The following is a 12,230-nucleotide window of genomic DNA, read 5'->3' as shown; positions in this document are numbered from 1 at the left end:
GCAAAACCCACCTTTCAGTCGTGATGTTGAGCCAGTGGAGGAGGTGATGGTGAATCCTGACGACCATCGGCGATTGATGGGCCTGAAAGGTCGGATTAGGAGTGTTTGGAGGCTGCTGCAGAGGGGGCGCTGGTGGACTGGCCCGCATGCTGGCCCCCCAGCGGTGGGATGCAGGTCCCTGGCCGCGCACAGACTGAACAGCTTGCGAAGGCATGTGGCTCTGGGCGGAATGTGGCGGGGCACCCTTTCCGTATCCACGAAAGGGGCGAAAAGCAGACTGCGCTGGGCGGGAGGTGAAAGCAAGGCCTAAGGATCTGGCTGTAGCCCTAGAATCCTTAAAGCGCTCGAGGGTGTTGTCTGCCAAACAGGTGACAGCCATCAGAGGGCATGTCCAAAAGCGATGCTTGGACATCACCCGAAAATCCAGCGGATCTCAACGAGGCATAGCGTCTCAGTGCTACTGACGTGGAAACCGTCCTTCCCAGTGAGTCGGCGTGTCCAGCCGACACCGGATGGTAAACTTTGCTGCATCTCTCCCTTCGGCAACAGCACGAGAGAGCACAACCTGGGTCTCCGCCAGGCACTGTGGCAGCACCTGCACAACGGTGTCCCACACCAAGTGGGAGTAACGGCCCAAGAAACAAGCGGTGTTCGTAAGTTGGAGGAAGAAAACATATTCCCAAGGGGGTCCAGCTTCTTGGATTCCCTATCAGGTGGTGCGTTAGGGAATGCGCCCTTGGAAGTTGAGGCTTGGACCACTAAGCTCTCAGGGGTGGGGTGATGGGAGAATAAAATGGGGTCACCTGGTGCCAGGCAGTGGTGTCGGGCAACCCTATCCACAGGAGCCCCTTTGTTGGGCTTTGACCAGGTGCTCAAAAGGATGTCATTGAGGGCCTCATTGAACTGCAGCAGGGGCGCCGAAGAGGCCGCTGCCGGCTGAAGTATCTCAGTCCGGAGGTTAGTCCTGACTGCCACTGTAGGATTCTAGAGGTTGAAGGCCTCGCCCACGCTAAGTAACACCACTGCATAAGATGCACCGTCCTCGGTAGCCACGGTGAGGGGAGAAAGCATGCCCAGGGCTGAGATGTATCCAGACCACTGGCCTCACCCAACTCCTCTCTCCAGTCCGGTTCTTCCAACTGGTCTGCTAGAGGGTCCACAGACCTCTCCCATTCCTCCTCACCCTCCTCTGGTAGCCACTAAGGGCGATAGAAAACATCAGTCCCGACGTTGGCAGACTTAAGTCCGGCTCCGTGTCTATATCGAGGGGGAGGCTGGGGTCGACATGGACTGGGGACACAACCGGCGGCGGAAGTGTCATCACTGGATTCGGCGCCAGAGGTGTCACGAGGTTGACCAACACCGATCTGGATCCAGGACTTGGACCCTGCGGTGCCGGAGCCGAAGCCACCGGCATCGAAGGCCTAGGACCCCCGGCCGAATCCGTGGGCCCAAGGGCGGGCCGGCGGAGTCGGGCAGCCCAAAGATGGAAAGCAAGGCTTTGTAAAAGCTTTGAAGCTGGGCAGGGGTACCTCCGGCTCCCGGAAAGGGAGGGAAGGCTGGAATAGACCCAACAGGCTTTGCGGGTGGAGCCAGACGACTACATTCTGCGGAATCAACTAAGACATACCTACGTGACACGATGCACACCATTAACCACATGCGCGCTGCCCTTATTCTGCTCGTATGCTGACTTTTTAAAAAACGCACTTTACATGACGAGCTGGGCTCGTCATCAGTGTGCGAGGAGGCTACACCATGACGAGCCCAGCTCGTCATCAGCCTCGAAGGGGTTAATATCGTGGAAGGTTTACCGTTTGACCGCAACAAACAGATCCTGGCTACCTGTGATGTCATCTCCCTCTACACTTGTATCCCCCAGTAGGAAGCCCAAGCGGTCGTAACTCGATCTCTGGACAAACGCCCGCACCTGTGGCAGTGCCCACTCAATTCATTGTGGCCTTGCTTAGGTTAGCAATGATGAAGAATTTCTTTATGTTTAAGAACAAGTTTTATCTCCAAACTAAAGGTGTAGCCATGGGGGCTACATTTGCTCCAGATGTAGCAATTATATGCGAGTCTGTCTTTGAGCAAGACGTCGTTTTGGACACCATCAACCCATTCAGAGACCACCTTGGTCTCTGGATGAGGTATATTGATGATATACTACTCATCTGGAACGGCACCCAAACTGAACTGTCAGCTTTCTACATGTGGCTCAATCAACAATCACCTCACCTGAAGTTCACCATTCACTCTGACAATAAGACAATTGACTTTCTGGATATCACCATCTTTGAGGTTGAGGGGACCCTGCAAACCACACTATACCGTAGGCCGGCCGAAAGGAACTCACTCTTACAATACAACAGCCACCACCCTAGAGCTTTGTGTGATAACCTGCCCTTTGGGCAGTTCCTACGTATCCATAGGAACTGTTCCAATAAGGAAGATTATATGGAAGAGTCTGCTGACCTATCTCACCGTCTCCAACAACGTGGCTATCCTAAAAGGATTATCATAAGGGCAAGAAAGCGAGCTTGGTCTAACCCGCCTGAACATCTGTTGACTCAGAAAGAAAGAGCTGACCAGCAAGAACAAAGACTTGTGTGTGTTACAACATTCTCTACAAAAAGCAACAAAATTAAACGGGCTATTAATAAACACTGGAAACTGATTGCGGATGATGTTGGACAAGATAACACACCATTGCATGCTTTCAAAAAAGCTAAACGTGTAAGAGACCATGTTGTAAGATCTTTTTTACAGCCCAATGATGAACAAACTGTAACGACAATGTGAAATCTGCCACCCATTGTGGGCCATTATATGTGTGGACAATGCAAGGCCTGTGCTAACACAGTTCAAACTAAAGAATTTCATTACAACCAACACAAAGTCCAGCTTAAATCACACACCAATTGCAATACTACCAATACCATCTATGCAATAGTATGCCCCTGCAACCAGATTTACATTGGCCAGACGCAACAAAAGGCAAAAGCTAGAATTTTGCAGCACATCAGCTGAATACAGTGTGAAGTACAAAGTGCGCCACTAGTGGAACATTTCAAGTCTGCCCAACACTCCCCAGATAGTTTCAAATGGGTGATCCTTGAGAAAGCGCTGTTGGGACCCCGTGGCGGCAGCATCAGCAATATTCTAAATATCCGAGAATCCAAATGGATATTTTATTTTGATTCGATCCAGAATGGTCTTAATGAAAATGACAGCTCCTTTACTCAATTGGCCACGCTTAACTAAGCGATAACACCACTAGCTATGTACTTTTAATTTTTTACGGTTAACACTCTTGACTCTGACCTGGTCTGTTAATCAACTGGTTTCCATTTGCTGGTGTAGCTTTACCGGCGCTAGGTACGCTACGATATGTGGATTCCATTCGAATTATGCTGGGTCTTTCTATACCACTCCTTGATCATTTTTTACAATTGCTATATATTGATTTCCTATATTGCACTTTTGATTGTTCCATGATAGGATTAATATGAATTATATCACCCAGTTTCCATTTCTTTTGCCAACACTAATCTCTGTATGGACCTTTATACAGTACTGATTGAGTGGCATTGGCTTTTGTGTTATTTATGTGCATGCTGATAAAATATATGTTTACTTCCACCTTGTGAACAATTTCTGTATATAGTTTGCTGATTGAGTCACTTTCCATACGCGGAGTACCCCTACGCTCTCCCTGAGTCTTTCCTCCGTTTTGATTCTCCAACATGGTGATCGCGGTCACGTGCCCCGATCTCCATGGATACAAACAAACCAGGAAGTAGCGGGTCTCCATTGCTGACCGCGCTTCGTCCGTAGACAGACTCATTCCTGTTGTGTTCCGGTATGTACAGGTCCCACGGGTTACTATTTTCCAATTATCTTGTTTCTCTAAACTCCTTACTTACGACCCCGATCATTTTCACAGACGTTGTACTCATTTGACAACGGTCCTCGCAGAGGCGGTTTCTCTTCCGCGATGTGCCCGACCCATGGGCCTATCTCAAATTTCCCTGCAATCAATATCAAAGTAAGCTTTCATTCCCTGTCCACCTTTTCTTTTTGAACGCAATGTTGTTAATGGCTGTTTGCCAACACCGGAGCATGCACATGAGTAATGGCGTGTTGCTTTGCTTCTTTTCAGATTCGAGGGTCTATGCACCTTTATCTACCCATGTGAGTCTTTTTCTGATTGACCTACCCCAGTACCTTTTGTGTTTCCAATCCCAGTTGGTTCTGTATTTACATACAAACTCCTTCTCTACAGGTATTGAAGTTCCCCATTAGACAAAGTTTCCTTACCTTCAGCCTCTCCCGAGACAAGCAACCTTTGGTATGTCTTGTCTTACACACTTGTGTGCTTATTAATTTTATTAATTTTGACTTACGCAATACATTGTAATATACATTTATCACTTATTTAAACAGGTCTCTTGCCCCGTCCTGATGAAGACCCCACTGCAAGGAGATAATTAGTGCCTGCCATTATAAAGGGGTCGAAACGTCGACAGCTTTGTGTACCTTTTAGCTCTACCCCATGATTATGACAATTATTGTACTATGTGGAACATGATACTTTTCTAATGAATTTTTACCTTGAAGGTCTTTTTGTCTTTGTCTGACTTAAAATACATAGTACAGTGAGGCCGCTTGGCCATTTTTATGTCACTATCCTTTACCCTCACTACCCTTCACTTTACCACTTCCTTTCTTTCCAGGGACACTTTGAACACCTTTTGAATCATATTTATGAAACGTATGTGGTAATCAAAACATGACAACATTGTGAATAAACAACAATGTTTGTGAATTAATTGTATTCCCAAAAATGTTTTGTTACTTATTTTATATATTTGGTTATCTATTACTGGGACCCCTCTTCTCAGTGCTACCAATACCCAGGTCCCAGTGACTTATTTTAGGTGAACCCTTCCAATATACATTTCCTGCATTGGCTCGGCTGACCGACGGGGAGAACGCGAGGAGCGACGATGCTTCTTCGCCTTCTTTTTGTGCTTCGCTTTACCCGAAGACTTGGAAGAAGAGTGGTGGTGACGACTCCGTGACCGGTCCTTTGACCTCCCTCTTCACGAGACCTCGAATCCAGTCGGAGCACGACTTTGGGCCATGGTCGCGCTCGAAGCACCAAAGGCACACAAGGTGTGGGTCGAAAACCAACATCGGTTTGTGACAGGAGTCACAAGCCTGAAGCCGGTTCGAGGACGGGACAAAAAGGGGAGTCAAAATGCACTTGAGGTACTGCTCTCTCGGATCTGCGCAGGCTGACTGACTTTAGCGCGCAAACGCGGCTAAGTAGATACCGCAATCTCATCCCGCCCACCATGATGCCAACGACGAACGCAGAGTGGACAGGCGCCACCTATCGACGCGCAGGGGTGCTGATGATGAAAAAATTCCCCAATCCAGTCTGACGCCTGCGGGTAATTCTATGGTGAGGAATCCATAACTAATTGGCTCTTTCAGATTAAATTGTTCTTCATGTACCGATTCCTAATTTTAAAAATGTTTTATGGTTTTGACTAGGGTTGGATGGTAAACTCCGCTTCGCCTGGGGAGTTCATGGAGTTTGCCTACTCCACACTCTGCTTGGAGGGCGGAGTTTGACAAAAACTCTGCCAATAGCTGCGGGCGGAGTTTTTAACGCACACGGCTCACCAACGTTATATTGGTGAGCGCGAGTGAGAAAAAACGTAAGCTCGAGTAGAAAATCTACTCGAGCGGCAGAAAGAAGCAGCGCCCTGGGCGTGCAGCGTGATGCCGTTCGTGCTGATTTTACAATGCAGGAAAAGCTCCCGGCTCTAAAAATTACCACGTAGCTCCCGGCTCTAAATCAGCGTAACGGCCCGCAATTCCGTCACTTGCAGAACTCCACAGAATCTCAAATACTTTGTAGGTAACTCCGTGAAATTCTGCAGAGTAAAACTCTGCGAGTTCCGCCAACCCCTGGTTTTGACTTTGAATATAGGCCTGCAAAGGTTTTCTTTAATTGCACTGGGTCCCCGTCCGATCCTACGATTCAACTCATTGAATTTATTGGTGCAAAGCACTGACACAGTATAATCCAGTTTTTAACATGCTGTTTTCAATAAACATTTTGCATAGCATGAGGTATAAACTTAGAGAGAAAAAAACAGCAGACTTGATCTAACGGACAGCAAAGTGACTCCCAAAGTACAATGATAAATAAACACAATGGAGTTCTCTTCAGCAGATGATGTAAAACCAGATGAGGCGGGAGGGCTGTATAGGAAATGTACAGCTTGTAACTAGTGTTATTCATACAAATATGTCCACTCAGTGTGCAAGTCCTGCACAGTCTGATTCTGAATGGGATGCTTTTTTACTTTCAAGTACTTACAGGTGATTCTGTTTCCAGTTGGAAGGTTTCGTTGCTTGATATCCATAGCGGTTTACCCGGGAATGCGGTGCTCCTTTTTCAGGCTTGATGCAGAGTCTACAAAGACAGAAGATAAGGTACCTTTTAAGTAAGGCTAGCTCTGTAGGTTATTTGAACATCGTTTAGCAGGTAAACTGCATATTAATCCCCAACATGAAACTGGTGTCATTGAAATTACTAGAGTGTTATATAGGCATCATTTTCAGACATGATGCCCAGATTATTTTCCAGAAATCATCACTACTCATACTACTCTTCCTCACTGTCGCTACTATGAGGGAGTCACAACTCCTAATATGAACAACCCGTAAATAAAGGGAACAACTTTCTTAACTTCTCCCGCTCTCCATAGGGAAACTTAAGAGATACCTCTTTACCTACAATAATCCTGGTCAAGAAGATTTTTAAGATAGTGGAAGGTTCACCAGGAAAGAAGTCACGCACTCTTAAGGAAGTCCTTTGTATTTCTTTATTCTTCTTTATAAAACTAACGATTAGACATCAGCCAACGCGTTTCGTTCCTATCAAAGGAACTTCATCAGGGCTTTTCATTTTAAAAAGGAGAAGGTGAAAAAAATGTTTGCGAAGAAAGCCTAGGAGAACACATGTGGTACGTCACTTTGCAGAGCTACTCGCTGCCATATTACTGAAGGCAGGACTTCTGGTCTAAGCGTTCAAGGCCAGGCTTCTCCAGAGAAGGACTTCCTTAAGAGTGTGTGACTTGTTTCCTGGTGCACCTTCCACTATCTTAAAAATCTTCTTGTCTGGATTCCAGTGGAGCCCAACTGCGGCGGTTTCCGGGAAGTGATATGTACAGGACTCTTATAATTATGTACTAACGATTAATGTGCTAAACCATTCGTCAACCGCGGAGTGGAGCTTTTTTGTACAATAATCTTCGTCACACTCAAATCCCAAAGAATCCTAATGTAACGTAACTTGTGCTATGTAAAGCGCTCTGATACCCGATTCGGTTCGGGTCAAGTTTGCACTATATAAAACTGACATTAAAAAAAAGCCAGATTTTCGGCTTGTCCAATGAACACAAAAGTCGCAAATGTCACAACCTGAATTTATAACAAAAATATACTAGTAATTTGAAGACTGCCAAAAGCACCCTATCCCCTTAAATGTGAAGAAGGTGGTTCTTCCCTTAACAGCCCAGCATGTTACAAATAAATGTGAAATAGTTCAAATGGCAGCTGTACCTATGGTCAGCCTATATGGGCACTATTGAATTCCTTCCGGAAATTAATACCCTTTACTAAGTAAGACAATTAAATTGGGGAACAAATCTCTAGTGACGTATAACCAGTGGTATAGTTACTCTTCCGGAGAAGCAGAATCCTGAAAAATTATATGCAGATACACCTTCGCTCAGAATGGTACATTTCAAAGTAAGATCAGTGACTCTGCCCTTACTACTAAAAAGGCTCTTTAGACGAAAGAGAAGTAAACTCACCCACTCTTTTCCCCCAATTTACAAAAACTACTGTATCGCTAGTGAAAAGTATTATGAATCTCCTGCATGTGCAGAAAGGAATATGCTACTTACCAGTATGCATCTGATATTGGCATGTAGGGCTGCTGACATTCATATCTGTGCATAGATCGCCGCCTAGTGTTGGGTCCGGATGATTGCATATTGTTGTCCTGGAAGAGTCTTCGAAGTATCACGATATAGGTGGCTCCTCCCCTGGACTACAGTGCGCATGGGCATCCTCAGATGGTTTTTCGCCATGTGGCAGGGATAAAGTATGATACAGTAAGTGATGTCCATGCTAAGAATAATTCTGAGTGCTACAGCTGCGACAGGCACCGGGGAGGTGGGCGGGCGATATGAAGGTCAGCAGCCCTACATGCCAAGAACAGATGCATACTGGTAAGTAGCATATTCTGTTCGAGGCATGTGGGCTGCTGAATTCATATCTGTGCATAGAATGTATAGCAGTGTCCCCCCTAGTGGTGGTTGCCCGTGCCAGCTGCAGCAACCTGAAAAAGAGTCCCCAGTACAGCCTGTCCTACAGCTGCTTGCTGTTTGGAGTGTACATCTACGCAGTAGTGTTTGGTAAATGTATGTATGGTAGTCCATGTGGCTGCTCTACATATGTCTTCTAGAGGAATTTTTCCCAGGAAAGCCATGGATGCCCCTAACTTGCGTGTGGAATGCGCTCTTGGGGGAACTGTTAATGTGCGTTTAGCTTTCTGATAACAAATTTGTATGCACTTGACAATCCATCTGGCTATACCCGATTTGGAAATGGGGTTGCCTTTGTGCTGTGGTGAAAAGGCAACAAACAGTTGCTTAGTTTTCCTGAAAGGTTTTGTTCTGTCTATATAGTTCAGGAGAGCTCTTTTAACGTCCAGGGTATGTAGAGCTCTTTCTGCCACTGAATCTGTATTTGAGAAGAACACTGGCAGTTCGATAGTTTGATTGATGTGAAATTGGGATACCACCTTTGGCATAAATTTAGGGTTTGTACGCAGTACTACTCTATTTGTATGAATTTGTATGAATGGCTCTTGAATAGTTAGGGCTTGTAGCTCACTAACCCTTCTAAGTGATGTAATTGCCACTAGGAAAGCCACTTTCCACGTTAGGAACTGTATCTCACACGAGTGTAGAGGTTCAAAAGGAGGTCCCATTAGTCTGGTTAGAACCACGTTCAAGTTCCAGACTGGTGAAGGTGGATGTCTTGGAGGAATCACTTGTTTGAGTCCCTGCATAAAAGCTGTAATAGCAGGCACTCTGAAGAGTCAGAGGTGTTGCCTGTTCTGAAGATAAGCTGCCACCGCAGCGAAGTGTATACGTATGGAGCTATAGGCTAGATTGCATCTATGTAAATGTAACAGGTAACATATGATGTTCTGAGTAGATGCTTCTAGCGGATTTATGTAATTATTGGTACAGTAGATGACAAATCGTTTCCACTTCGCCGCATAGCAAGCTCTGGTGGTAGGTCTTCTTGCCTCTTTGATAATGTTTATACAGTCAGGAGGCAAGTTCAGGTAACCAAACTCTATGACTTCAGGAGCCAGATCGCAAGGTTCAACTGTTGCGGATCTGGGTGCTGAATGTCTCCATGGCTCTGCGTTAAAAGACTGAGTGTTAATCGCAGCCTTTGATGAGGCACCACGGAACGTTCTAGGAACGTGGTGTACCACGGTTGCCTCGCCCACGTTAGAGCAACTAGGATGAGTGTCATGGAGTGTTGCCGCAGTTTGCGTGCCACTAGTGGTATGAGCGGGGCTGGGGGGAAAGCATACGCAAACCTGCCTGACCAGTTCATCCATATCGCATTGCCCTGAGACTGCGGATGTGGAAACCTGGTGGCGAAGCTTTGGCATTTTGCGTTTTCCCTTGTGGCGAACAGGTCTATCTCTGGGTGACCCCACTGCTGGAAGTAGGGTTGCAGCACCGAGGGATGCATCTCACACTCGTGCATCTGGTGGCTGTGTCTGCTGAGCAGATCCGCCATCTGGTTGTCCCTGCCTGGGAGGTGTTCCGCCATGAGGAAGATGTTCCTCTGAATGGCCCACTTCCACATGCTTTGCGCTAGATGTGACAACTGTGGAGAGTGTGTCCCTCCCTGCTTCTGTATCTAGTACAAGGCAGTCATGTTGTCCGTCCGGATCAACACGACTTTGTTGCACAGACGTACTTTGAAGGCCTTCATTGCCATGAAGATCGCCATCAGTTCCAGCAGGTTGATATGCATCTTCCTTTGCTGTGTCATCCATAGTCCCTGCACTATGTAATGGAGGACATGTGCTCCCCAGCCCAGGAGAGATGCGTCCGTCGTCAGCACTATTTGTGGTACAGGCTCTTGGAACGGTCACCCCCTGCAAAGGTTTTGTGGGTTCCACCAATGCAGAGAGTGGTATGCACGACCGGTCACCAACACTAGGTCTTTCAACTGTCCTTGAGCCTGGTTCCACTGCCGTGCTAAGCATTCTTGAAGCGGACGCATGTGTAGCCTCACGTGAGGGACTATGACGATGCAGGAGGCCATCATGCCTATCAACTGCATAAACACCCCTGCTGGAAGCGAGTGTTGGGGTCTGAATTTCTGAATCAGCGACTGAATACCGCTGATTCTTGCTGAGTTTGGCTGTGCTTTTGCCACCAGAGTGTCTATCGTCGCTCCTAGGTACTGTTGTATGTGAGAGGGTTGGAGATGAGACTTTGGGTAGTTTAATGAGAATCCGAGGCTGTGCAGGAGGTGAATAGTGCGTGACATGTGGCTGGCACATTGCTGGACCAACTTTGCTTGGATGAGTCAGTTGTCCAGATAGGGGTAGACGTGGACATGGTGTCTCCTCAGGTGTGCCACCACTGTAGCTAAGCACTTGGTAAACACCCTGGGGGCTGTTGTCACCCCGAAAGGTAGGACCTTGAATTGGTAGTGCTGGTTTTGTATGGTGAACCTGAGATACTTCCTGTGTGCAGGATGTATTGGTATGTGGAAGTACGCGTCTTTTAGGTCTAGCGTTGCAAGGAAATCTCCATGACTGAGCAATGGTAGAACCTGCTGTAAAGTGAGCATGTGAAAATGTTCTGACAAGATCCATTGGTTTAGGGGCCTGAGATCTAGTATTGGCCTGAGAGACCCGTCCTTTTTTGGGATTAAGAAGTACAGCGAGTATACCCCTGTACCTTGTTCCTGTATAGGGATGAGTTCTATGGCCCCTTTTTGCAGCATGCTGATAACTTCTTGCTGCAATAAGTCTATGTGCTCTGCTAACAGAGGACGGTGTCTTGGGGGTATGTTGGGTGGAGTGGAGGTTAGCTCTAGACAATAGCCGTACTGAATAGGTTGTCTCACCCACCTGTCTGTGGTAATGCTCTCCCAGACTGGCAGGAACTGTTGTAATCGCCCCCCGACCGGTGTTACATGGTCCGGGGGCAGTGACAAGGCGTCACTGTTTAGTATTGGCGGAGGATCTGGTGTTGTTATTCCCCCGTCCTCTGCCTTTGCTGCTGTTGCCATGGTATCCACCTCTATTATTTTTATTGTAGGTGGCTTGCGTGCTCCCTTTATTGTATGGGATCTGTTGTGATGCCTGGCCTCGTGTAGCTCCTCTGTTACTGGAGCGACGAATGGAAACTCCTCTAAATTGTTGGGACTGCAAGGCACCCATGGATTTGGCCGTGTCTGTGTCTTGTTTAATCTTTTCTAAGATTGTGTCCACATCAGGACCAAAAAGAAAATCTGGGTTCACAGGCTGGTTCAGTAATGTGGTCTGGATCTCAGGTTTGAATCCAGAGATGCGCAACCAGGCATGCCCCCTGAGCATGACGCTTGTGTTAATGGCCCTGGCTGCAGTGTCTGCTGCGTCCAGCACACACTTAATGGATGCGTTGGTAATGAGTTTACCCTCCTGGATTAGCATCTCTGCTCCCTCCTTGTAGGCCTCAGGCAAATGTTGAAGCAGTTGCTCCAGAGTGTCATAATGTGCCCTATCGTATCTGGCTAATAGGGCCTGTGTATTAGAAATCCTCCAGATATTAGCTGCTTGAGCAGCCACCCTTTTCCCAGAAGCTTCTAGTACTTTAGATTCTTTGTCTGGAGGAGGAGCATCACCCGTAGTCTGTGAGTTGGCGCGCTTACGAGCATTTGAGACCATCAAGGAGTCGAACGGCAGCTGTCCCTTAATATATTTAGGGTCCACAGGCGCCGGTCTGTATTTCCTTTCAATCTTGGGGTTAATAACCCTTGCTCTAGTGGTTTCCTTGAAGATGTCCCCAGCGTGTTTAAGGACACCCTTTAGCATTGGCAAAGTTTTTACCGAT

At 47.0% G+C, this 12,230-nt stretch overlaps 1 protein-coding gene across 1 annotated transcript in view; it reads right to left on the bottom strand.

The window, feature by feature from the left end:
- The window catches only part of LOC147662632 (uncharacterized), a 502,568-nt gene that overhangs the window by 269,024 nt on the left and 221,314 nt on the right, over positions 1-12,230 (bottom strand). Inside the window, exon 5 of the mRNA XM_086951034.1 lies at positions 6,398-6,493. Within this exon, the coding sequence (XP_086807160.1) occupies positions 6,398-6,493 (96 nt within the window). The remainder of the gene's footprint in view (positions 1-6,397; positions 6,494-12,230) is intronic.

The sequence above is a fragment of the Lissotriton vulgaris genome, unplaced genomic scaffold (genome assembly GCF_964263255.1).
Source record: "Lissotriton vulgaris unplaced genomic scaffold, aLisVul1.2 SCAFFOLD_897, whole genome shotgun sequence".
Taxonomy (NCBI): domain Eukaryota; kingdom Metazoa; phylum Chordata; class Amphibia; order Caudata; family Salamandridae; genus Lissotriton; species Lissotriton vulgaris.
Note: the sequence above shows the minus strand (reverse complement) of the source record. Positions and strands in the feature narration are given on the sequence as shown.